Source organism: Lethenteron reissneri, chromosome 25, assembly GCF_015708825.2.
Source record: "Lethenteron reissneri isolate LAM-NWPU_2019-01 chromosome 25, ASM1570882v1, whole genome shotgun sequence".
In the NCBI taxonomy this organism is placed as follows: Eukaryota; Metazoa; Chordata; class Hyperoartia; order Petromyzontiformes; family Petromyzontidae; genus Lethenteron; species Lethenteron reissneri.
This window is the reverse complement of record NC_083803.1, coordinates 16,798,211-16,824,122: the sequence shown is the minus strand read 5'-3', so window position 1 is coordinate 16,824,122 and position 25,912 is coordinate 16,798,211. Positions and strand designations below refer to the sequence as shown.

At 51.9% G+C, this 25,912-nt stretch overlaps 1 protein-coding gene across 4 annotated transcripts in view; it reads left to right on the top strand.

Annotated features, from left to right (window-relative positions):
* The window catches only part of WDPCP (WD repeat containing planar cell polarity effector), a 35,717-nt gene extending 11,063 nt beyond the window's left edge, over nt 1-24,654 (top strand). For 3 of the 4 annotated variants that reach the window (XM_061559547.1, XM_061559548.1, XM_061559545.1), the window contains 18 exons: nt 76-129; nt 427-497; nt 951-1,010; nt 3,018-3,132; nt 3,767-3,888; nt 7,918-8,169; nt 11,686-11,848; nt 12,023-12,153; nt 12,953-13,156; nt 14,326-14,479; nt 17,410-17,598; nt 18,129-18,252; nt 18,433-18,496; nt 19,468-19,570; nt 20,254-20,464; nt 20,573-20,673; nt 21,385-21,431; nt 22,287-24,654. In XM_061559547.1, the coding sequence (XP_061415531.1) occupies nt 76-129; nt 427-497; nt 951-1,010; nt 3,018-3,132; nt 3,767-3,888; nt 7,918-8,169; nt 11,686-11,848; nt 12,023-12,153; nt 12,953-13,156; nt 14,326-14,479; nt 17,410-17,598; nt 18,129-18,252; nt 18,433-18,496; nt 19,468-19,570; nt 20,254-20,464; nt 20,573-20,673; nt 21,385-21,431; nt 22,287-22,337 (2,216 nt within the window). In that variant the 3' untranslated portion in view covers nt 22,338-24,654. The remainder of the gene's footprint in view (nt 1-75; nt 130-426; nt 498-950; nt 1,011-3,017; nt 3,133-3,766; nt 3,889-7,917; nt 8,170-11,685; nt 11,849-12,022; nt 12,154-12,952; nt 13,157-14,325; nt 14,480-17,409; nt 17,599-18,128; nt 18,253-18,432; nt 18,497-19,467; nt 19,571-20,253; nt 20,465-20,572; nt 20,674-21,384; nt 21,432-22,286) is intronic. The other variant, XM_061559546.1, reaches the window with a different exon arrangement.
* Nucleotides 24,655-25,912: the final 1,258 nt, after the last annotated feature.

Sequence of the window (25,912 nt, the reverse complement as noted above, 5' to 3'; positions counted from 1 at the left end):
TTATCAATAAATTGCATGTTTTGTGAAATCCGCGCATCGTTTTGAGCCCTGCACACATGTGGTTTTGCCGTGCAGTTCCCCCGACCAGCGATTTCTTCTATCTGGAGGACAAGCAGCGCTACGCCGAGAGTACGGTGGAATTCCTTCACGTTCCAACACCCACGTTGAGCGGGGGGGGGGAACCACACTCACAAGAGAGAGCCTTTTTGAAACAGTTAACAGATTGTTCGAGAGTGCGTGATAAATCACAAGTTGAGGATTACAATTAAAAAAAACAAATTTCCAACGCACGTAGCTTGCACAATCGGTCTTTTATTTTATGAGCGTCGCAGCGAATGTGCGGCTTTTTTTAATTGGTGTTTTTTTTATTGTTGGTTTATACTCGGAGCTAAGCTGAGCTGTCAGGCAAACTCCTGTGTCACCCAGGTCGCAACTACACGTGGGTTCCCAAGAACAAGCGGCCGGAGAAACTGCGCGAAACTCTCAAGGACCTGGAGGTGCAAACACATTCTCAAAAACCCAGAATGCACTGCGTGGCCACTGTGCCTGGCCTCTCCCCATTGCCTTAATTTTCCACGCAATACGAGCTTCATCGGCAGGGATGATGTCATAGGAAAGCATACAGATAGCTTAAAATAATTTATAAATATTCTTGTTTTGTGCGTGAGTGTTTAACTCCTCTGCTAAAGCCACTTCATAATACTGGAGTACTGGAGTACAAGTCGCACATTGTTTAAACTGTGTGGTTATTATATGGACGTAGCAACATCTATCCTTTGGTCTATGCCACAGCTGCACCACATTTATTAGACCCAGAATGGCCATTGTGTGTGAATATATGCCAAGCTGAACTAGGCACACGTGTGTACGTTTGTGCGTCGTTGCTTCTCTAAGTGGCGTGCGTATGCAGATACATGCACGTTTGCGCGTGTTCGTTGTGTCGGTGTTAGGAGCTGCTGCAAGGCAGCCGCTGCGTGGACACGAGATGGAGGAGCAAGCATTGCTGCCAGGTGAGAGGTCGTGGCCATGGACAAATATAATGCTGGGGATATTTAGTCTCTTTCTCGAGTTATATGTTTTAGGGAACCCTTATGGAAAAATAAAACACCTCTTTGGGGACAACATAAAAAAAAAGTTTTCATAGATTGGTTGGTAGTCTACTTGACATGCTGTCATTCATGGGCAATATATCCTTGCAACAAGATAACTCTTCATGACACCAATGTTAAAGCACAGGATGAAAACAAATTTTGGTCTGAATTTGAGGAGGATGGAGTGGATGGCATTATGGTGCTTGGCACATTCCGCTTTGAATCCTGAGTTTGACTCCTGTTTATGGCTAACAGGAGTACTGTGTTACACCAGAACCCCCATTCACCAATCTGCACTGACCAGCGTGGGGAAGTATGGTCAAAGAACCTCATGACTGACACAACGAGAACATGTCTTCATTTGGCAGTACATTGATGAAGGACTAATTATTTTATTATTATTCTTTGACGTAAGACTTTTGTCCAAACCGTGTATTTTGTAGTGATCAGTGATGGGCTGAGAGCATTAATTCATGAAACTTGTGAGCCCAGTTAATTACTGGATCACAGCGGTGCCATCTTTGCCATATGAATACTGACTGTGGTACGGAATAGTGAAGGTGTGTGCGTCTGTACATCTGCCAGTGAGGTTGCTAAAATATCATGGGAATGTGGAAATTTGCCGATTCGATTAACCGGATTTGAAAAATGTGCACAGCTGGGGGCAGGAGTGCACCCTAGGCAATTGACTGCCCCTCATTGTTGGACGTTGTCATGGGGCGGGGGAGGCCAGAGAATGAGAGGTGGGGATTGGAATGGGTTGGGAGGCCCCGACAAAACAATGGGCTCAATGGGCAGTCGTTGAACGAAGCAATGCATCATAATTCACGGGGGGGGGGGGGGGGGTAACTTTGCATATTCATGGGATTTCATGTCGTGTCATTAAGGCTCATTGTCTGCTAATTTTACGTGGGAGACTGCCTACCTGTGTGCCACTGCTCACATTCCAAACGGGGAGGTGTAATGAAAGGGAATTCATAACAATTGCAGGGGCTCTTTAACACCCATTACTCCCTCCCGTTCAGTTCATTATTTTCCTAATGGTTTTACAAGGGTGTTCGTATTCTTTCCCTTGTTTGGCATTTTCATTCCTTCTCATATAGCTCCTTCTGTTCACCATGCTGTTTGTGCATTCAGATAGCTTGTTCTCCGTTTGCTTTTACTTTGCCCCCACTCAAAGTGCACTGTTGACTAATTAGCTATATCATTCATTATTTATAGCCATGACATACATGTAATCATTTTATTTCTGTTGGTATTTAAATCTGCTGCATAGACTCAGTCTACATATTGCCACCTAAGCTAGATGTTTCTCTTAACGGTGGTTTTTTTTGCCCGCAATTATATCTGTGCTCCGTTTGGCAATGTTGTCGCGTGAATCACATCACACCAACAGAGGTGGCCGTGTGGCTTAAAGATCGGAGCGCTAAGCTGACACCGCTGAGATCCTGGGTTGGAAAATCCAGGCAGCCAACCTGTAACCAGACTGGGTTCTCAAGTGTAGCAAGTTGATTGGCCCAACTTGATCACCAATGACTGCAAATATTAAATCATCCCACGAAATATGATTCTGTACTACATTTTCCTAAATTCCTCCGATGAGAACTAAACCTCGGTTCCACCGTCCATGCGAAGAACATCGCTCCCGGTGACAGTGGAGGGGACAGTGGTACCCTGTACTGTGTGGACCAGGCGTCACTTTAAGCAAACAATGGTGCAGGAGGGTCCCGTGGTCGTGTGAGGCACCACCTGGCTGGCACAGCCCAGCACTGACTCGGGCACCGGCCACTTGGGTTGCTGATGCTGCGCACAATCGATTGTTGTGGAGGTGGCGACAACCCCCCCCCCCGCCCGTCGCTCCCCGTCAGTGGTAACGGTGCCGGTGGCCGTGCTGAAGATGGTTCGTGAAGTCCGCTTGTCCCGCAGATGCTCATGAGCTCGGGCATGCTGGTGACGCTGTTCCTGGTCGGTGCCGACCTCGACCGGGTTGTGATTGACAAGGCCCTGGTGGGCCGCTTGCCGGCCGACACCATCTGGAACGGTACCACTCAGATCGGCAGCCATGTAACGACGCGTCGATTCATCCAGTTATAAGAAATTAGTGTTAAAAAGTTGATCTTGAATTAAATTGTGGGAAACATTTAATCGTTGAGGTAGGGGGTGGGGATTTGCTACGTGAAAAAATTTGTAGATTTCTTTTAAAGTAGTGAAAATGGTGGGCAACACAAAGTAGTGGATAAAACAAGTTGAGAGTGGAGATTCATCTCATTTGCCTTTAAATTACCCTTGGGGCTACTCTAGACTGACACGGTTGAAATGAGCGCAGCAGTGGTGTCACCCTTAGTGACGGGCAACCAGGCCTTCTTTCCCCAGCTCCCTCCCGTGAACTTTTTCAGCCTTAGTAGATGCGTGCTTTTAGCACTTGCCCTGAAACATGCCCAGACCATAGATATACAATAGCATTAGAAAGACCCTTTTGCATAATATTTCATAGTGCAGCTGGTACGTTTCTCAGTTGGCTCAAATGTTGATGAAGCATTTGCCAGTCAAAATATTGACCCTTTTTAGGTTTTTTTACTTGCTCAGCAGAACTAAAAGTTTTCACCTTTGCATAGTGGCTGATGCGGTGAGACAATAGCACGCGGGCATGCACGTGTGTCGGTCCGCGCGTGTAGGCGTGCTGATGGATGCCTTCCTGCTGGCGACCTTCGTGGAGAAGGCCCGCCTGTCGTACGTGTCGCTTGGAGCAGCCGACCGCGACCGCAAGCAGGACAAGATCTCCACCGCCGACATCAAGGTGAGCGTGGCTGCATTACTACGATGACGGCAGCGGTGGCAGCGGCGGCGGCTCGGCGATAACAGCAGATACGGGGAGGGACTGGGTTTTGGTGGACAGAGCAGCCACTAGAGGAGATTGGATAGGTGCAGCAGACCTTATTAACAGCTGGATTTATATGGCAGATAATAGAAGGAGCTATGTGGACGCACTGGGAACCAGCAATAGCTGGGTGGTTACAGCAGGAATTGGGGACCAGATGGGTACATTATCATCATCATCATCATCAGCCATTCTCCTTCCACTGCTAGATTTAGCCTTCCACATCCCAGCACCACCACTCACCATCCTCCGATTTAAAAATCCATTTCAACCCAGCGCATGGAATAATCCCATTGCTGCATGGCCACGGTGGTCATGCGAAATCGTAATTGCTGGATTTCATATGAATATGTTTTAGGAAGAAGTGGCAAATATGGACTTAAAAGTTATATTTTATATCCTCTTGTTCTAACAAAAGAGTGTGTTTACTTTTTTGCGCATTTCTTTTAAGTGCTTCAAATATTGCCTTTCATCCGTGCACAGTCAAGAATCAAATTTGTATGCAAGTAAAATTATTTTTAATATTTACGAATACAGAAAAATATTACGTGAACAGACAAGAACAACTTTTAAGAGTTTTTTCTTTTGTCAGAAAAGATTCACACACTAAATTTCCACTCTGAGAAAGTGGTGGCACGCCCCCAAGAAGTGACATGTATCCATTTCGAGACGATGGCCGCAGCCCTATGGGGTGTGCCTTCTGATTCCCCAGGCCACACAAAAGGGGGGTTAATAGCCACAGCCCCGGTGGTATCGCGTCTCCAGCGAGCCACGCGCCACCCAGCTCGGCAAAGCGTCGCACTCCAAATTGAGGTTTTGTGTCGCGGTGAAGGGGGGGGGGTGTCCCAACACGCGCGTTTGATGCTTTTGTGTCTGTAAACAGAAACGGGGGAGCACTCTTCCATCACGGAGCGGATGTGTTACGACATTTCTTCCCTTACAAAATCAATTTTCTGCCTCTCTGTCACATGTCGTGGCCGCGGTCTGATGTGTCAAAACGCAATTCCGAACTCAATTACGAAAATTTCCTTCTGAATTTCGCTCGATTTCATGCCTTTTTTTCCTCTCTCTCTCTCCCACTCTCTTCTAATCCTAAAGAGCCGATTCTTTCCCAGTTTACCCAACACCCTCCCCTACCCAACCCACCTCTATCCCCATCAGCGCAGCTACTCCCATCTTCCCACCTTCTGTGTGCCGGGACGTGATCATAAGCGGTCGGTGTGGAAGGCGTCTCGGGCTTGGCTGCTCGTGCGCTGGAAGAGCACTTTAAATCGGCCGGCCATCGCATTTCACGCTTCTAAATGGTCCCTTTGGTGGTGCGGCTCTCCTAAGGCGCGTGTAAATCCCGCGGGGACAGGCGGCTGCCACTTGGGTTTATTGATAGCGGCAACACGGCCAGAGCCGCCAAATTACTTTGAACGGCGATAAAAATATATATTAGTAAAGGAAGCGGGAGAGGAAGAGGATGATTGAGAAAGAGAGACGAGGTGAATGGATGGAGAATGAGCAGAGGGAGCAACAGAGGGAGGATATTAAAACAGCAAGAGAGCCAGAGAAGAGAGTAAAAGGAGGTGAGGAAGGCTGGCAAGAGTCAGAGAGAAAGAGAGAGGCGGGATGGAGCGAAGATGCTTAGTAGATTGAGATATGAAGATAGGGAGAAATAAAAAGATCGAGAGAGAAGAGAAAGAGGGCAAGGAGGGAGAATGATAGCGGGAGGCAAAAAAATCCGAGTGCTTGATGTTTAAACGGTACCGTAACAGAAGCATAAAATAAGGCTGTGATCACAAGTCACTGTTGCCTTTATTTTCCACTTTTTAATATGGGGTCACGACGGGGGGGGGGGGGGGCTCTTGATTTTTTTATTTTGCCATCCGTTAAGCAAAAAGCACTGCTACACCCGACGTTGAGCACGGCTGCAGTAACGGCGGCCACAGCAGCAGCAGCGACGTCCCCCCCCCTTATTGGGCCCTCTTTCCACTAAAAGTTTGGAGCCCCCCCGTGGGCCTCTCGGCCGCCGTGAAATTGGCGCCGCGGAAAGGGTTAAAACGATCGTCTAATCCGCTGACAGCGCGCTGATTGCACGTGGCGACAGTGACGGCACAGTGCCGCAGGAGAGATTCGCAACGCCACTCACTCTCGCCTAAGACTCCTGCGATGGCCGTGGATGCCGCTCGTTTGCATGGCCTTTGGAAATTGCCATAAATATACACGGACCGCGACGTGTGGTGTGCGCAAGCGCTTTATGTCGCAGGGCCTTTCGTACGGGAGTATCTTGGTGAAATGTCTGAGCGCGGAACTGGACGTGTTCTGGTTTTATATTTATAGCAGTTGCTGGGGTGGAATAAAAAAAAAATGGAGCACGGCCGCTGAATCATTTCTACTTTGTCACAGTGGTTGTTGCTGTTAATTAATTACCGCTAATTTATTTGGGGGTGGGGGGCGGGCGGGGGTGGAGGGGAGTAGTGGCGCAGAGATTTGCAGGGTTTAGTACACTCTGCCGTGAACCTGTCGACCTGTGTTCGATTGCCGGCCACGGCTAATATCAGTTGCGTGTGAGATCTGAACTGTTCCTAGGTTTCTCCTTCACCAACCCACACTAACCAGTGGGGTGATGTATGTTCAATAAATCATGAGAAGGCCTATCTCCAGTAGTGGATTGACAGAGGGTTGCACTTGTTTGTTATTTATTTAGTGGGGTAGGTGTGGGTAGGGTGGAGTGAAGCTGTACCACTGCAGTACTTTGCCAACGAGAAATTAATGTATTGCTTGCACCAGTTATAAAGTGTATGTGAAAGACCATTCACATGTGTGGGCCATTGTAATTAAACTGGGTTCTCAATTGTATTGAGATCAATGTCTCAGCCTGGTCACCAATGATTGCAACAAAACCCTGTATATTACATTTACTTCTGCACTTAATTATCCTAAATTGCAGCTCTGAGAATTAAATATTGCAATCTGTAACACAGGGCATTTTACTGCTCTGTGAGAGATCGAAATGGATTCTCCTGATAGCAAATTTGCTTAAAGTTGAGGGAAAGGCAAAAATTTGATTTTACATCTCGAGGATGCCAGATGGTCATCCAACTTGAGTTGCGTGCGCTGTGTAACACAATCAATGCGGAAGGCACAGGCGAAATATAACCGCTAAGGTCTAATAAATAATAATTAGTGAGTGTTTCAGAGGTTACCTCTGTTTATTTAACAACATTATATTTGGATTTAGTCAATGTCAAAATCAGCTGCAGCCAGTTCAATGGCATTGTCAAAAAAGTAGTTGTGCTTCAAACATGGGATTTGTACAGGATATATTTAAACTACAAGTACTTAACCCATGCTTCCCATGCAGTCAGAGCCAGGTCAAATATTTTCCTGCTCATAAGAGCATATGGGAGTGCTCATCCACATTGGTAGCCCTAAACCACGGTGGAAATTCTCCATTCCAACAATGAAAACCAGTCAACATCTACAGCCAATTTACATGAAGGCCTCCTCCGCACCGTGTCGGTCATGGGCGTTGTTTGACCATGCTTATGTTGTAATTACACTCATGGGGTAAACACAATTACATAAGCGGGAAAAACTTATGATGAAAATTAGATAAAAATGTATGAAATCGAGTTATGACACCGATTTGTATTAATCGCATCCTACAAGGATAAATCTTATACGTGCTTGCGCTGCGTCTGTGGCCGTCTGGAATGCTCTTCCATCTGATATTAGAAAGCCACTGGAGCTATGCACTTTTAAATCTATATTTAAAACTAATTTCTTTAGATCTGCTTTTTGTGTTTAGTTTGTTGTCCTTCCCCCGCACCCCCGATTAGCGTGGTTGGCTACTTACAGTGTGAAAGAAATTCAACATACCTCCACACTGGTGGCAAATTTCAGTCGCTCAGTCTCCCCCTCTGCCAATGTCCGCCCCTTTCCTTCCCGTGCATATGGAAGGTGTCGTCCGTGGACCTGCCAGCCTTTGCTCTCGGCGCTGCTGCCGCCCCCCCGGGTGGGCCCTCGCGGCGCGTGGAGTGGCACGTGTGCGTCAACGCGGCACAGGACCTGGCGGCGTGCTGGTGGGCTGGAGGTGGCGGCGGCGGTGGCGCTGGGCCCGGCGTCCAGGGAGCGTGCCCCTGGTCGCCCGTCGCCACCGACTGGGACCGCGCCAATCTCCTGCTGCTGTGCTGTGCCGCGGGACGTCTAGAGGTGCGTCTGCCGCAGAGGCGGTGCCAGGGGCGGCACGAGTGGAAATTTTCATTATTTTTTTTGGACCAAATTAGGGTGTTGGTGTCGTGGCCGTGATACAAATTGTCTATTCACAGAGCAGTACATCACCCAGTTTGTGTTAGAGAACAGTTTGTGGAAGTTGATGTCGTGGAATTATTCCCGAGATCCCTTAAAGTAAGCACTGTACTTGCCCGCGTGCCCAATTGTAGAGATTTTCTTTGCATGGAAATGGAAGCAAAATTGTATTTGAGCTAAAACCGTCAAGTTTTATATTTGAAAGCCCAGTCTAATCTTGGGTTAAGGCCTGGATTCGAACCCAAATCCCATTTTTTACCTTCATGTAAGATTTGCAGCGTCCACCTTGAGGATTTCTTATTTCCACTGGTCTTGTGCTATTCTACCCACTGCTACCAAATGAATTTTTAAATGTTCATTAATATTGACTTCCTTTTTACGTCCGGCCTGACTCATTCTGCCTCTCATAAAGTGCACAAGGTGCTTCAACCTTCATCTGCGTGTACGTCCTGCAACAACCGCTTTCACCTTTGCAAATCTCCCCAAGACTCGTCACAAAATCATTCACCCTTCCGACCAAATTTTGGGTCACAATTATATTTAATTATAAATAGTTTTTGTTTTATTGGCACCGTCTGATTAATACTGTCTAGTGAGTGTGTAGTTTCTCGTCTGAACCTGTCCAATTCTTTTTCCGACCACTGGTCCAAAGAAATACGTCGCATACAATCTCCATCAGTCAAGAGTGATCAATTTACTACATGCACGATTTAGTACATTTATTGTAAGCTTTACAAATTATTTTGATCAATGAATCCGTGAATAATTGCTAATACCGACTCATTTGCCCTTGTAGCCAACCAGGGAATACAGAGCATGTACCTGTAGCAGTGTCTCACCTGCTTCAAAGCCTACCATTGCACAACTGCCACTTTCTTGTGTCACGATTCGTGTCGCTCACAACACCTGCTACGCATTTCGCCGCCGTTTTTTACACTGCTTGCCATCTTTTACGACTCTACGGTCTTTCTAATCGCACCGAGCTGAAAATTCCTGCCAAAATCAATGGCACTTGCCAGTTGATTTAATTTAGCTCGGGAGTTTTTGAGTCGATCGATGTGTGGGGTGGTGGGTAAGTAATTCGAGGAAAAACAAACTCGCAACGCAGGATACATTAAAGTTGTGCATCAGCGATCGCGGCAGAGACTTGCTTTTGGGCCTTGTCTTCAGACCACAAATCGTGTTGCTTTCACATGTGACGCATTAACCCCCCCCCCCCGCCGCAAAAAAACTTTGCTTTAGCTTGGCAGTGACATCCAAGTTATCCCAGAAAACCACTCTGTCTCGGCATAACATTGCCCAGTACATCCAGCATCGGCAACATCGGCAACATCGGCGTACCGATGTGCACTTTGCCATGACGACGATGGGTCACGTGGCCGCGGTGCACGCCTGCAGTTGGAGTGCATCACGGGTGCCAGCGCATGGCACGGACTTTGAGGTTATGGCAGAACTGCGATAAGTGACAGCGAAGTTGTGCTCAATCCCAAGTAGTTAAGTTAATTTGAAAGACTTTGACTTGATCGCCTTTCAGCTGACGAGCTTCGTCAGCCGGCAAAATTCCTCCGCCCCGGTGGCTTTCATGCCACCGCGACATTAATTGGACTGTCAGCTGAGCTTGCGCAAGCCCACCGCTCGCCTTTCATGACACGCTCAAGGCCTTCGTGTGCTGCACTAAAAGTTAAAAACTGCGGAGGGTCTTTTTTCTAGAAAATAAAAAAACACCAAAAGTTTTAAACTCTGAAGGCACAAGGAGGAGAAACCTTCTCAGCGTGCGGACGTGAAATGCTCGCCTAACGAACTTGGCGCTTAACAATTTTGCCGTCGTGTTTTGCTTTCTCCCCTTCACCGCTGACTGCGAGCGTCAAAAGCGTTTCGTGTAATCAATGCTTGTCGTGGTGCGATTTTAAACGTGAAGCCTCAATTTCAGCTTCACTCACATGGATGGAGTCCATTGAAACATGGCTCTTGAGGCCAATAGCAACCAACGTTGGATCAGTATGAAAGGGAAACTGTTTACGTGCACCCAGCATTGTGTCCCTTAATAAACCGCGTTCAACAAAGGGTGACCAAAAGCGTTAACTAAAGCGCACCGTGTGGCACTGTCAAAAATCCCAAACTTAGCTCCAGCCAGGAGTAGGGGGAAGGATTCCAGAGTTATTTTCCGTGTGGCATTAATAGGTATTAAACATTAGGGTATAATCCCCCTTAATAAAAGCTCGTCCCGTGGAGGCACCCATGAATTACACCCCCGTCGGCCGGGTATTAATGCTGCTAATCTGTCCCACGAGGCACATTTAGCAGAGCTTCTGCTCTTAATGGCATTTGGGTTAAGTGCATCGCTGTAGGTCTAGAATGGAGATGTGAAAATATATATATTTATATCAATCAATTAATAGCAGCCCCTTTGTGGCAAGCGACTTAAATTTTAGTCCTGTAGTTTTGGCGGCGGTGCGCCAGTCTAATTCCACACTCAACGTCAATTTGTCATCCAGCACTGCGTCTGCTTAATTAACACGAGAGTGCCCGGAGGAGGAGCTGAAGAAATGCTTGCCGGTTATGCCAGCCACTGTTAGAGAGGCTTTCACTTAGCAGCAGAGATTTGTGGCACGGCACAACCCGGGCATGCAGGGTGACGGAGAGAGGTGAGGGGAGCGAAGGGGGGGGCGAGCAGTGAAGACTTGACGGTGGGGGGTGCTTAGTTTTTTAATCAGCCCGGCACTACCTCAGGAGGGAGGGGGCGGCCTTTTCCTCTCCAAACAAAGTCTCCGTCTCCCATAACCCCACCGTGCTCTTCTCACCACCCCTCACCTTGCGCCCTTACCGACCGCTGTGACGGAGCCCCTGGGCATCCCTCCTGGCTCTTGGAAAATGTCATGAGAGGGGCCTATTTGTGAGGGTGGTGGTGACGATGGTGGTGGCAGTAGCGGTAGTGGGCTCTGAGTGTAGAGAGATGGGGAGTCGGGAGTGCGAAGTGAATTAGGGTCCCGGGCGAGAGCGTATCATTCCAGGAACATTCGGCGGCTTAAGTCTATCGAGAAAATGAGCTCTGTGGCCCAATACCTCAATGGTTAACGTTGAACTTAGGTCGCAAAGCGACGTGACGGATATGCATTGTATGCTGATATATACACACACCAGACCCTGCCTGTGACATTTCATGGGGTAGTCTCCTGTGGACACCCAAGATTCCACATGACCCACGGAAAAACTGCGAATCCAAATTTTGTATTAAGCCTTCACATTGCCATGCAACTATCCGCAATCAATTCACGTGATGGGGAATGCGTCTCGTCATGTGACCATGCAAGCACAGCGATGGACAGACAGGTAGACGAACACACGGGCGACTCAAGAAGACACATATAGCGGTGATGGCTGTGGTGCCGATGTCATTGTTGCTGGTGACGACGGCCCCAGGTGCTGAGCTGGGTGTGCACGGACGGGGAGCCCCTGGACGTGCGGTTTAGCTCGGGGCAACCGTACCAGCTGTGCACGGTGGAGCGGCCGTGGGGCAGCGCCACGGGGAGCGCCACGGCCGACGCGTGCCTCTACGAGTGCACGACCGCGCGACTCGGTACAGGTACTCGCCGCAGATGATCCGCCCCGCTCCACAACCGCCACCGCCAGTGGCGTAGCTCGATTGGCATGGGCCCTGGTGCAACTGCCAATGCAGATATACAGACGTTCAGGATGTTAGTTGCTTCGCAGTGATCGTGCCTTTGATCCCGTGTTGCCACCCCGTGCCCACCGTCAGTGGGCGGAAGTGGCGGCTCGTGGCTGCAGCGCGTGTGCGTCACCACCGTGCCCTTGCCGGCGCCCGCCATCTCCTGCAGCTGGGGCCCCGGGGGTCAGCACCGCCTGCTGCTGGGCTGCGCCGACTCGCAGGTGTGGCGCGAGGCAGGCCGGAATGACGCGTTGCGCACGCCGGTGCGCACGGTGGTTCTCGCAAAATGCGTGGACAAGCACAAACGTGCGGCGATACTTGAACGCGCGGCCAGGTTGTTCCTAAGCAAGGCGTGGTCATAAGCGCGTGCGCTCCTGCAGTTATAAAAACGCAGCAGCAGGAGTTGCACGCTTTGGGAGACAAATTAAAGGAGTAGGGTGAACTTAAACGGAGTAGGAGCCAACCCACCACAGGTGTCAGCGTAAGAACACTTGTCAGCCACTCGGATTATGTCAGGAAGCTCATGTCAGAGCACCAAGCCAGCGCTACTGAGATTACAATTGAAATCCTGAATTAAGAATAATTTAAGTAAATGTCCGTGACAGTGCGGAAGGACTATGGCACATTTAATCCTTGATTGGTTAAAAACTATCCCAGGGAAACTCCTCATATCTTCAAATTCTGTTATCCACACTGCAGTCTCCCACATCGTCAAGAAATGGGGGAGGTCGACGTTTACTATCATTGCTGCAACTTGGCAACAAATACAATAAATGCATTATTTAAGCAGTTATAACGTCATTATGAACACATCCACACACAAGAACATCACTGCGGTGGTGGTGCCAGACTAGGTGCACGTCAGCCCACGTGGTGGGGCTGCACTATGGTCGCCCACCAAGCGCGTTTACACAAAAACATTGTTGCGAGTGCAATGCCCACCGTCGAATTAAGCTGTCCCGGTGCTGTCCTAACCGCCCTGGGTCGTGCCGCCCTGGGTCGTGCCGCCGGCCCGCACAGGTGGTGCTGTACGACGCCAGCTGCCAGCTGAGCCTGGTGGCACAGGCAGAGGTGCGGCCGGAGATGGTGGCCTGGCACCCGGCGGGCGGCGTGGTGGCGGTGGCGAGCTGCGAGCCGGCGCGCGTGCAGTGCCTGGACGCGGCGCTCACCCCGCTGAGCGCGCAGGCCGCGGCCGAGGAGCCCGCGCCAGTCGTCGCCATCGACGTGAGTCCCGGGTCGCTTGCTCGCTCCCTCGCTCGTTCATTCACAGACAAACAAGGGCATCCCAGACCGTACAACATATAAAAATGCAATTCCCGATCCACAAATATGAAGGAGACATCACAGCGATACACTCCGCTGCTCCTGACGCGGTTATGCGGCTTGACCACCTTAATGTGAAATTGTAGTTTTTGCTCTGCATCTACATCATCCTCCGTATGAAAGATGAAGATTTAGCCTCAAGCTGACATTAAATGGTGAATGTTGTGGCAATGTTGCTCGAACGGTGGCATTGTCCGTATTGCCTGCAACGTTAGGGAGGTAAAAGGTGGACACGGCACTGCAACGCATTTATGGCAAAGAAACACACCCTTCCCTGTTTATGGTTGTGAAATAAATAAAGTTAAATGAATTACAGCCATTCTCAATCTACGAATGTATGAAGTCCACTCCACGCCATACCAGTCATGGAGGTTTATTGACCATAATGCGCCTCGTGGGTCAATGGTGGGTTGGTGATGACGAGAGAGTGCAGGACCGGTTCCTGTATCGCGCGCCACTGATATTATCCATGGATTAATTAATACATAATACAATTATAATTGTGTATTTTTATTTCTTTATTATTGTTATGCACAAATCACAATGACAGCACGGCGCTCGTTTCGGAAGTTGACTTGCGCTGCTCGTGGAGGTTGTTGGTGACAAATGTTGGGGCCCACACACGCCCCATGCCCCCCCCCACACCCCCCGCATGCTCTCACACAGTTGGATAAATGTCATAAAATACTTAATCCGCCAGGTGCGGCCGCCACTTGGATCGGTACTCTCAGGGCGACGAAAAGAGATACGCAGAGGCCTTTGGGCTCTGCGGGGCGATGCGGCAAAAGACACCGTGGTCGTTCCAATTGGCACATCCGCCGAGCGTTGGCCGCACAGTTCACAAATATCCCATCGGTCGTTACCAAAGTAACGACCCCAGTGCAGAGTTGTAAACATCAGCACTGGGGAGGCAAAGGAGTCTGGCGTGGTATTGGCCACACCACCCCCTCGTGAGCTACAATAACCACAGCAGATGCTCACTAACTGCCCTCGCTCATATAGTCTTTACGGCTAAACGGGAGGTGGTCTGTGTGTGTCTTTGTATTTACGCGTGTGTGTGTGTGCATCAGCTGTCTCAGTGGGTGCGCTCGCAAGGTGGGCTAGCCCGCCTCGAGTGGGCTGCGGCCGCCCTGTCGGCCCACGCTCCCGGCCGCCCCGAGCCAGCCGACTCGCTGTTCGTGCTGTTCTGCGCCGGCCCGCTGGGCGTCCTCGACTTCAAACCAGGTAGACAGGCGGGGCGCGGCACTTAATATTTAATGCAAGGGCAGAGCAGGGAGAGTGCGGGGCGGAGGGGAATGGAATTACGACAGTGAACCTGTATGGTGGTGCGACGCCCGTGTTCCAAAATATTTCGGAGCGCGACTTTATGGGACAACCCCATGGTACCGTGCGAGCCCAGTAGGGCGGTTGAGTGTACGATAGCTCAGAACTATCCACCAGCGCTAAAACGATGAGAACTGTGAACTAATATTGTACGGCAGTAAGGCGACTTGCCAACTTGCTCACTGGTTTTATCCTTACTTGGTATCTTGAGTGCAATATAGAACTGTCACTATATTATTGGAGATCATCAGTGGAACAAAACCCATAAAATGTAAAACACAATAATGTACAAGTGAAGACACACATTGTGCTTGTGAGCATGATTCCTTCCACTCTTTTGAGCTCTAACCCACTCACTCACCGAGAGATTCAATACAACTGTGCCTGCGAGTGGCTTAAAGGAAACGACCGTTTTAAATCCATGTGTGCGTGGTATTAATGTGCATCACGCCATGAAGTTCACGATTCCAGGTTCCCAGGCCACAACAAACAGACCACAGCGCACAGGCCACGCCGCCACTAAGAGACGAGCAGATCACGACTTTAATTGGAAACGATCCCTTTTAATTGTACGATGCTGCTTTTTTGTATCCTTCAGTTTTTTCAGTCACTCCGGCGCCCCCTTTCCTTCCACTCTCCAACTCTCCCATTCTCCCCTCTCCTGCATTTCCTTGAAGGTATTGAGCAGTTCCAAGGCAATTAGCCTTGCCCTTAGAAATCTGCGGAAGCAAATACTACGATTCGAATAACATTTGATAAGGGGGATCTCGGTATCATCCTGTGCTCTATTTCAACTTACTAGTCTTTTGCCCGTCCAAGGACGGGTGTATTGCAGTAAATGTGAAACTTGCAAGCGGAAAGCAGACCGCGACGTGATATATTCATCGCATCAATGTGCGTACATTTTGTAAGGGCGCGGTGACACAGACTTGTTTCATTTTAAGGTTATAATCCCTTGTTCATCACGACGTCCTTTTTACTTTCATGTCTCAACAGCGTTACGGAGATCGCGTGACGTGAGGGTTCTGCCTTTGTAGTGAGGGTTGTAAGTTGACGCCAAGAAGAGGGGAGGAGGCGCCTCGCCCCCCTATGTGGAGTGACGTCACCCGCTAATTATTATGAATGGGGGGGGGGGTCCATGTGGAGGACGTCACCTGCTTATGATTATTAATTAGGGGGCTGGTCGACGTGGAGTGACGTCACGAGCGTTGCACACAGACATTCTTGGTTCATTATAGTCGGTAATAATGGGGGGGGTGTCCATTTCGAGGACGTCACCTGCATATGATTATTAATGAGGGGGGCTATTCGATGTGGAGTGACGTCACTTGCACATGATTATTAGTGAGGGGGTGGGGGGAGTACTCCATATTGAGTGACGTCACCCGCCCATGATTATTAATGAGGAGGGGTGGGGGGGTGTCCATTTGGAGGATGTCACCTGCTCATGAATATTAATGATGGGAGCTGGTCAGTGTGGAGTGACGTCACGAGCGTTATGGACAGACATTCCTGGGTGATTATAGTAGGTATACCGTACATATAGCAGTCAATGTTGCGATGCTAATGAGTCCGACTCATTAGCATCGCGATGGCGCTGGTGAGCTGTGGCCCCGTGTTGCCATGAACGTGCCACTCGGCGCGGTTACACGTCTTTATTTAGCGCAAGAGACTCGTGCGGTGATGTGCACCGTGCGATCGTGTCGTCCCATCGGTTGGCACGGGCGGCTTCAGGGGCTGCGCCGAAAAACCCGCTCTTCATTTCCCCCGCACCCCTGAGTCGACATTGAACCCCGCTGCGTGCAACGTATATTCCAGTGTTATTATTTCCTCCCCGTGCCTTTGAAGTTTAACGATCCGCGATAACGCACACGCAAAGGGGAGAGAAGCGAAGGGGTAGGAATGGTTTCATGCCGAAGGCAGATGGCGATTCCGCAGATTTCTAGTGACCCTGGCAATTAGCCCAATCCCAGCACGTGCTGACAGGACGAGAGCCCGCCGTGCCACCGGCCGCCCTAATTGGGGTGGGTGTCTCGCCTTTGTGCTCTGCCCCTTTTGGAGGAGGCCACCCGTTAAATGAGCAGCGGGGCGAGGAATCTTAATTGTGCGACTCTCGGAGGGGGCCCGGAATAAGACGCACCGCGCCCCGCCACCCAGGCACCGTGGGGGGGTGGGGGGGTGGCCATCCACTCTCTTGAGTGCGGGGGGGGGGGTGCCCACGACTTCTCGTGATCGCTTTGTGCCGGCGCTCGCTTTTGTCCGTTTTTGAAGAGCGCATTGCGAAAAGGGCCCCCGCGCGTGCGCTCGCTTCGCACGCAGGGTTTACGCAAGTCGCGCTGCGCGCCCCCCCCTCGCTCCCCCACGCCACCCCCCCCCTCCGGCTCGTTTGATCGCGTTGTGATTGACGGTGGAGCTCCGTGCCGTTTTGTCCGACGTTTTAACAAGAGGGGACGGGGGAGGGGGCGCATGAAGTGCGCCGCCCTGCAATGCGCCCGCAGTCTCGCCGAGCTTTTGTCGGGCTGCCGCACTCCAGAGGCTCGCTCTGCGCATTCCCCTGAACTTTAACCCTAATGAACTCGCCACTGCCCGGTGCCTGCCCCCACGCCCTCTATCCCTTTCGGCGCGCTACCCTGTTCATCGCTTACTCGTTCTCTACGTTTTAGGGAACCTCTTCCCCCGCCCCGATCTCGCTTTCAGCGTCGCGTCCTCCCACGCGTCCCCCCCCCCCAACCGGCCCTCGCCGCCACCATCCCTTCCTCCTCACCCGACTAAGTGCCGCCACCCCCTCTCGCTCCCGCCGTCGCCGCGGCCTTCCCTCTGCGCGTCGCCAGGCGTGCTGAGCGGCGGGCGGCTGGGCGCCGCGGAGCTGCTGCACGAGCACCTGCGTCGGGGCCGCGCCGGCGCCGCCGTGGGCCTGCTCGCCAGCCTCAGCTGGGACTCGCACGGGCCCGAGTGCCTCGCAGGCCTCACCGCCGTCGCGGACCGCCTCCTGCGGCAGCCGCTCACCCCCGACACGGAAGGTGGGCGGCGCCTACGGCGCGATGGGTTCGCACGTCGTCGCACTCCCCCGTGCTCACGTCGCAAACGATTTTCACCGTTTGGTGTGTCACACACGCAAGGGCGATCACTCACCTTTTGTACTTTGACTCACCAGTTGATCAAGAAAACATTTCATTTCAGCAAAATAATATAATTTAATGCCAGTCAATCGTGTTTTTCACTGTCAAATCATGACGATTTCAGAGTGGCCCTACACCTGGGATGTTTGCACAATTTCAAACATTTCCGGCCAATGCAGTGGTTAACGCGCTGTGCTATGAACCTGGCAACCTTGATTTCTATTCCTGCTCACGGCCAACATCAATGACAATTATCTGAACCGGTCCTAGGTCTCCTCTACGTCCACCCAGCCTCAAATGAGTACCTGGTGCGGTGTATAAACATCCCCTCGTGTGCCGTGTCGGCCTTCATAGCTCCTACTCGCTAACAGCGCTTGCCCCGACAGTCTGTTTGAACGATACGCGAGATCTTTGTCTTTGTTCCGTGTCAGCCCTGCTGGAGTCGGCACTCGCCACGTTCTACGCCCCACGGCGCGCTGTGGCCGACTCGACGGTGCTGGCGTACCGCGACGCGCTCTGCCACTACGCACGCCGCTTCTTCCACCACCTGCTCAGGTGACGACGCCTTCCGGTGAAGTTCGCCACCAAACCATTCGCCACGGGGACGCCTCGCGATGGAGCTCCCCCGTCACCCGCGAGTCACCGAGTCACAGTTACGGAACGAGCGGCGCTTATGGAGCAACGGCGATTGTGTGCCGAGCGATTTGCGAGTGACCGGCCGTGTGTCTGCTGCAGGTACCAGCAGTTTGAGAAGGCCTTCCTGCTCGCCATCGACATCGGCGCGCGGGACCTGTTCATGGTGAGGGTGGTGCGAGGAGGCTGGGCGGCTCAACGGCGGTGGGGGGTGTCCATTTTGGGGGCACCGAGCCGGCGTCGCCGTGACGATACCGCCGGGTTCATTTCTCATGTTCCGTTTTGAATGTAAAATAATTTTCTCGTGCGATGAGTTTGACGATTTCAACCTGGGGCATCAGTGGAGCCATGAAAAATAATGCTCAAATCCTTGTTCGTGGTTTGTAATGGTAATAACATCGAGATTTCAAGCCTGCTTAGCACAGGCTTGAAAACCTATAGTTAAAAGTAGCCAGCGATAGATAGCACTGCTTGCAGTAGGGCAGATACAAACTCACGCATTGAAAAAAATTCAGCAACGTCACACGAATGTGGAAAAAGGGACGGAAAGGAGTTCTATAGTCGGGGAGCACAAAGGAGGAGATCTGTTCCATCCTGAAACTTGTTCGTTGAGTCCAGGAAATTCATCTCAATCTCCTCCGCAAGTCGTGAGCTCTCGCTAAGGTTGGGTAGGATCGCACATTCCGGCGACACGTTGGGGAAGCACGTCAGTGCGTCCCGCTTACATGGGGTCACGCTGTTGACTTTCTGGATTTCTAGTGGGCTTCCCTGACTTCTAACCCTCAACCGCAAATGCGCGCCGTCCACTTAACGGTGGACGTTAAAGGTACCGTGACGTCGGTCACAGGACCGGGCCGTTGTGTGCCGGCGGCATGGTCCAAATGTCAAACATTTCCTGCAAATTATTCTATTGAAATGCACATGAATCATCGCTTGCTACTGCGATAAGCGTGAGGCTTCCCTGAGTAAACAAGCGTAATGCTAAATTTAACTCTTAACTCCTAAACACGTACCCTGCACCGTATTCCTTACCCCAAAACGATGCATTATCCCGTAACTCTGTAGGCCCGACTACCTCCCCTCCGTCCCAACAGTCCGAGGCATTAACCCGGTCGCTTGCGCCGCCCCGTCCCCCAGGACATCCACTTTGCAGCGGCGGCGCGGGGCGAGCTCGCGCTGGCGGCGGTGGCGAGGAGGAAGGCGGACGAGGTGGACGCAGACAGCATCACTGCCGGCGTCGGTTAGTCCACCCGCACGACCGCCCCCACGCACCTCCCCACGCTGCACCTGCTAGCGCCACGCAGCCAAGGTGCAGGATCGCCCACGTAGCTCGTTCTGTGCCTGACACGCGGACAACGAACGAATCGTGATGTCACGACGATGTCATGGAGCGCTTCATTTGGGGCGGGCATTATAAAAAAGTGGAAATTCGATTTGAGCCTTTCAGGCAGCTTATAAAACAGCACATGTTTGTAAATAACAGCTTCGATTGAAGGTTATAGATACTGCTTCCATAAACAGGGTTTACATAAAAATGATGGATATTCATACCATCAATCCATGATTTACGGACCTTGTGCATATCTGAGTAGAGGACTTGAGTAGAGTACTTGAGTGCCATGCGGGCCTAAGTCGGAGGTTCCCAGCCAGCGGCGGTCTCGGCATCGACCACCACTGGCTGGGTGCGAGTGAAGGTCCTGCCCCTTACTCTGTGGACCAGAGGTGACTTGAAGGGATTTCAGAGGTAACTCTGTGATTCTGTAACACTGCTCTGTGAGATCCAAATAGATACTTCATCACATGATGCCGATAGCATAATCGGAATACAACTGTAGAAATTTGACAAAAATGTTCGTTAAATTCAGGTGAATATAATCATCAAATATCCCCCGTACTAACATGCTCGCTGGACGGCTGCCACAGAGACTGTGGACCTGCTGGACAGGGCGGTGTGTGACGAGACGGGCCGCGCACTGCCAGCGCCACCGAGCGGCCGCGTGGAGCTTCCCGGGCTGACCAGGGCCGTTGCCGCGGAGAGGAGCCGGACGGGGCCTCGCCGCTACGACACGGGCGGCAGCCTGCACGGCGGCGGCTCCGGCAAACACGGCCTGGAGCCGGCGGAGCCCAGCGCGAGGTGGGGAAGGAGACGGGGAACGGTGCCGCATCGCAGTCACCACGCTGGCGGACGGCATGGTTTCGGTTATCGCTTAGCCTAATGTCTGTCGCCCCCGCTCGCGCCCAGGCCCGTGGGGCGGAAGCTGGGGGCCGAGCTGTCGTGTGAGCCGTGCCTGCAGGCGTACGCCGCCGCTCTGCTGGAGGACCCCGCCGCGTGGGCACGTGCAGGTACGACCGCTCGCGGCCACGCTGTTGCTGCACGGTTTCTGGACCCCTGCCACTCCTCCTGCGATCCGCCTTCTCGCCATCGACACTTTTTCTTCGTCGTGTGCCAATGAAGCCACTGCACACTACATGCGCCCTGGTGATTGGCAATTGTGGAAAGCTGTAGCGTGGGGGGGCGCGAGGACTGGACTTGAAGGAGGCCGACGTGGAAGAGACGCGCGGTTACGAGAGACTTGCAGGGAATGTAAAGACACAGATGACCAGGGACACGGGAACAAGTTTCATGCAGTTAAGGCTGCATGTTGTGAGTGACCCAAGGCCGTGCACAGATATAGTTCCAACACCAGCATACACTGGCCTACTCTTTCAAACATGTCATAGGCTCTTTAAAGTCTACTTTACCACTGACGGGCGACAGGCTTTGGTGTCACCACAAGGCGTTACCGGTATTTGAACTGTCAAACCGTTGCAATCTACCATTTCGGTGGCGAATGCACACACCACTAGGCTACACAGCCACCATAAACAGAACATCATACACAACAAATACCGCTACAAGTGTAATCCCGGGAGATTAAAACAAATTGGATAACAAATCTGTCCATTATTTTCCGTGTGTGAGCGCGTGTTCATATGTGTCCCTTGTTTGGCTAAATCCCTCATTCCCCCCGTGGATACGAGAGAGGAGAGTAACTCGTAATCTTCCTCCCGCAGGAGCGGCTGGCGTGGACGGGCAGCAGTTGGGATCGGAGGTGAGCGTGGTGAGCAAGCGCTGCGAGCGTGCCCCGGCTCGCGCGGGGCGTGCGGCCCGCGCGTCTGCAGGCGCGACCGCACGCCCCGGCTCGCGCGGGGCGTGCGGTCGCGCCTGCAGACGTGCGGCCCGCGCGTCTGCAGGCGCGACCGCACGCCCCGGCTCGCGCGGGGCGTGCGGTCGCGCCTGCAGACGTGCGGCCCGCGCGTCTGCAGCGGGATTACGCCGTCACACGTCGTCACTAATGTAGACTCTAATAGCCCGTTTCGTGGCACGTCCAATTATGTGGGCGCGCTAACTTACTGTAATTAATAGTGCCAGCGTGATAAATTCTGCACATTTTAAGTGCGAAAGTGTCTCACCTGGAGTAGTTTAATGGCAGAGACAGTCCCGTCGGTAATAGTCAGCCAGGAGCTTAAATGCTCGTTAAAGTCGTCATTTTTGCGCTCCCCATTATTTTTAGTTCCTCCGATTGCTCGCTTGACGTCGTCGCTTGCGTTGTTAAGCGGGGCCGCGGAGGGCCGAGGGGGCAAGATACCCGGCGGTTGTTTTGCACGTCACGTAACATTGCAATGTTTTTAAAAAGAGCATTGACGTAAGCTTCTGTATAAGTTTTAAGATCTCATTTCATCAACATTTCATCTGCCCCATGCATTGACCCACCGTTTTGATCGCTGGTAATGTATTTGAGGATTTAAAATGTGGAAATAAAACGGTTGACATTCATGTTTTTTTAAACAAGAGGAAAATAAAAAAAATGGACCAAGTAAACCCGTAGCTGGGAGCGACATTGATTTCCCTGGGGAGGGACCGGCGTGGGCAGGGATTAACACTCCGCCTTCTGTGTCCCCACGCCGCGCAACAGGGAGGCCATGCCATGGGGACCCTGCAGGTGGTGCACCTGGGCCTCGTCTGAGCCAAGCCTGGGCCTCGTCTGAGCCAAGCCTGGGCCTTGTGCGAGCCACGCCTGGGCCTAGACCCGAGTCAGACGCGGAACAAAACCCGGAGCAGGCCCGAACCAATATCCGAACGAGACCTACGCACAGGCACCAGGCTGGACCAATGCTGGACCCAGTCGTCCTGAAACAAAATGTTTCAGGACTCTGATAGAGATCTACGTTTGGCTTTGGACTCAAACCCAAGGTGGACTTGTTTTCCAGAACTCGGAATGTCTACAAGCGCTCGTCGACACAGCGTCATGACACGTGCACCACAACACTGCAGCACCGCGCCACGTGGAGGCTGTGTCTTGTTGGGCATCATCGGCCTTTTACTGCAATGTGTACGTAAATATTCTCAGAACGTGCCAGTACCCCACACACAAACACACAGCCTTCTCTGTAGTCACAAATCTGTGCACGAAGAGTGGATTACATTCCACGCGTGAGAAACGATTTACATTTGCCTCTAAGTACATGGGATGGCGTTTCATGGCTTCAGCCCGGCTGAGGAAAGCAGACACGATCGGGCCTAGGGTTTAGCAAATAAATGTAAAAATATAACGGGCGGAGTTGTGTGTGGCATTACAATGACACAAAGCGCAAAAGTTTCCAGCATCGGTCGACCTTTAACGGGCTCGCTGGGTCCGGCGAGACTGCAAGATTAGCGGTGGGCATTCGTCTTGCAGACAGACAGAGTGAGCTCGTGGAGAGGAGCAGAAAGGTATGAGCAAGGAGAAGCAGAGATGAGCAAGGAGTAGCAAGGAGAAGCAAGCTGGAACATAAATAAATGGCGAGGAGCAAACGGGCAGGAATGGGCTGAGGAGCAGAAGTGAAAATAGATGTGCATGGATGATCTGGGGAGGAACGGGAATGAGCAGGGAACCAGGGAGAGGCAAAGAGTAGCAGGGGGGAGCAGAGAGGCAGAAGGGAAGAATGAAATACAGGGAGTTACTCATTCTGGGGTACAGAGAAACGAGGAGCAGGGAGGAGAGAGCCCTGTTGTGCAATATTTGAGAAATCAAAGTATTTTTTTACTCGATTTTTGTAAGCGTCATTTCGTATTATTTTATACGTGCACGTGTACATTTCAAGCTGATCTGTCATTGCAACGTTGTACTGTATTGTAATTGTCAGGGATTCTAGTTCTCATTGTAGTCATGTGTTTTTTTTTTGCGTCTCACCTTGGTGTTGTGTGTGTTTATGCGTCCTCATTCGGCCCGTGACGCACGGGATTGCGTCTCGCTGTCCGTTATGCACGGATGAATCACAAAACCAGGCCTCCCCGTGGCTCACGCAAAGTCCTTATTTACACATGCAGTTTTTACCACGTGCACTGGCCCAGTGGCTAATGCACTGCGCGCAGGATACTCGGCCACGAGTCCGTTTAAAACATCACCCTCCGGTTTGTTCGCCAAAAAAAGTGAGCATCGCATCTGTTCAGCCGATGTGGAAGTACGGCCAACGAGCGCGGGACTCGGGGCCGCCTGGCCACGGCGCCGTGCACGTCGCCTCGTGCGTGCAGCGAGCGGGGCTCAACGAACGACGCGTGTCAACCACCCGGAGCAGAATGAAGCCGGTCCGGACAGAATATCCGAAACGCCTTCTTCGCCCTGGCTGACCCAAACGCACTTGTCGCTCTGTGTATGAATTTATATGTGGATTTATGTGGCGTGTGTACCCGTGCGTGACTCTTGTGTCCGTGTGGGTGGCTTTGCGGTAAATACCGTTTTTGTCAACAAGTGCAATCCACTTCATTCTTTTTTTCTTCTCAACTGCAACGCCGTCAGTGTGACTTCCATTTGTGTCCAAGAGAGAGCCCAGTGAGACAGTCTCCTTCCCGCTGCGCGTGGCACAGTTTGGCGTAAGCGTGAGCAGACATTGCAGTTGCGCCCTCCTCGCAACCGGTGCTCGTGCTCATGAACAACTCGGTGACCTGTACACGCTCGTCATTGAATTCTGGCCAAACGCCGCACCAGAAGTGAATCAGATTTCAATATGACCTGGGCATGCACCTATGTTGACTCGGCCTAAAAGGGCGGTAGCTAGCAGAATGTGAGAAAACGAATGGCCACATCGACATTTTGCTGGCATCACCACCCCACCCGAGGGCCGTAGCCAGATGTGATAGGCGCTCGCTAACAACCCTGGTGACGGCCGTCTGTCAGGCTCAGCGGGTGCTGATTATACGTGTGTTGCTGTGTGGGTGTGTTGAGATGTTCTTGCGTCGAGAATGTACATTGGGCTTGCTGTTGAAGATATACACAAACAGAATAAAGGTCGCGTTGTGACTTACGAGTGGCTGTTGGCGTGTCGTTCCGTTCGTGCAGAACCAACCTCCCTCCCCGTGTTCATTACCTCCACTCGCTGTCAGTTAGCCAGATGAGAGCCCAGGCATTGTTTTGTTTGCATGGGCTCTCTGGGAAACCGCGTTATGATTATTAATGGCAAGTGTTGGTACCGTTCCACGGAGCGAAGGAGGGAGCGTGCCAGAGGACGCCCATTGAGGAGATGGAGCGATGAGATTAGTTCATGTGCAGGAATCGAGTGAGTGTTGCATCGCGTGACCGCGAGGGATGGCGACGGCTTAGGGAGGCCTTCGTCCAGCAGTGGATAGACCATGGCTGACGATCACCGTCAACTCTTGGACATACTGCGTGTTGTCTCTTCACGATACGCCCACTCGTGATCCGATTCGTCGATTATTTTTGATAACATTGTGAATGCAGCATGTCTATTGAATACATGCATGAGTAAGTTGGGTTAAGCAATTAAAGTTTACGAATGTTCTTGCAAGATTCGATCCACGTATCATGAGTTTAACAATCGTGATGGCTGAATTGTATTGTTACACCCATACTTGGTGGGACATTTTTCAAACATGTCATGCATGATCCTCATCGAGAAGTGAATACACGCTGCAGTATTAATCAGGGCGGCCGCTCGATTCGAACCGTGGACCTCTGCAACAATCTTCGAGCCCGCCAGCGCCGGGCCACGTGACTGCCAAAGCGTGGCATGTGCCCCATCCAGCAGCGGCTTGACGCAAGGAGCTGCACCGTGGACAATATTTGTCCCATCAACGATCGCGGGGCCCTCTGCCCGCGGGCAGTGTGGGATGGTGCAACTCCACCACCGGCTCGGCGAGGGTGACCGCCAATGTCGATGGGCGCCACCCGTTGCTCAAGAGCGGCGTGCGCGGTGGAGGCGCGGCCCTGGGCTGGCGTGGTGCCGGGTGCGGGATTGGCACCTCGGCTCCTCGTGTCACGACCACGCGTCTGAGCCCCCCCCACCCCGGCTTCTTGGCACGACTCCCTTAAGCCATCAGCCAGCCGCGCGCCGCCACAAGTGCCAGCCTGCCCCTGCAGGGGATGTGGGCAAGAGGCTGGTGGCTTGCCAGGGGGGGGGGGGGGGGTATAAACGTGCTCATTAAATGGAAAGAAATATATTGTTATCTGGATGCTTGTGCGCGTGCGTGCGCGTGCGTGTGGAAGTGAAGGGGAGGGACACACAAGTTTGGTGTCACTTTAAACAAAGAGAACCGGATTCCAGC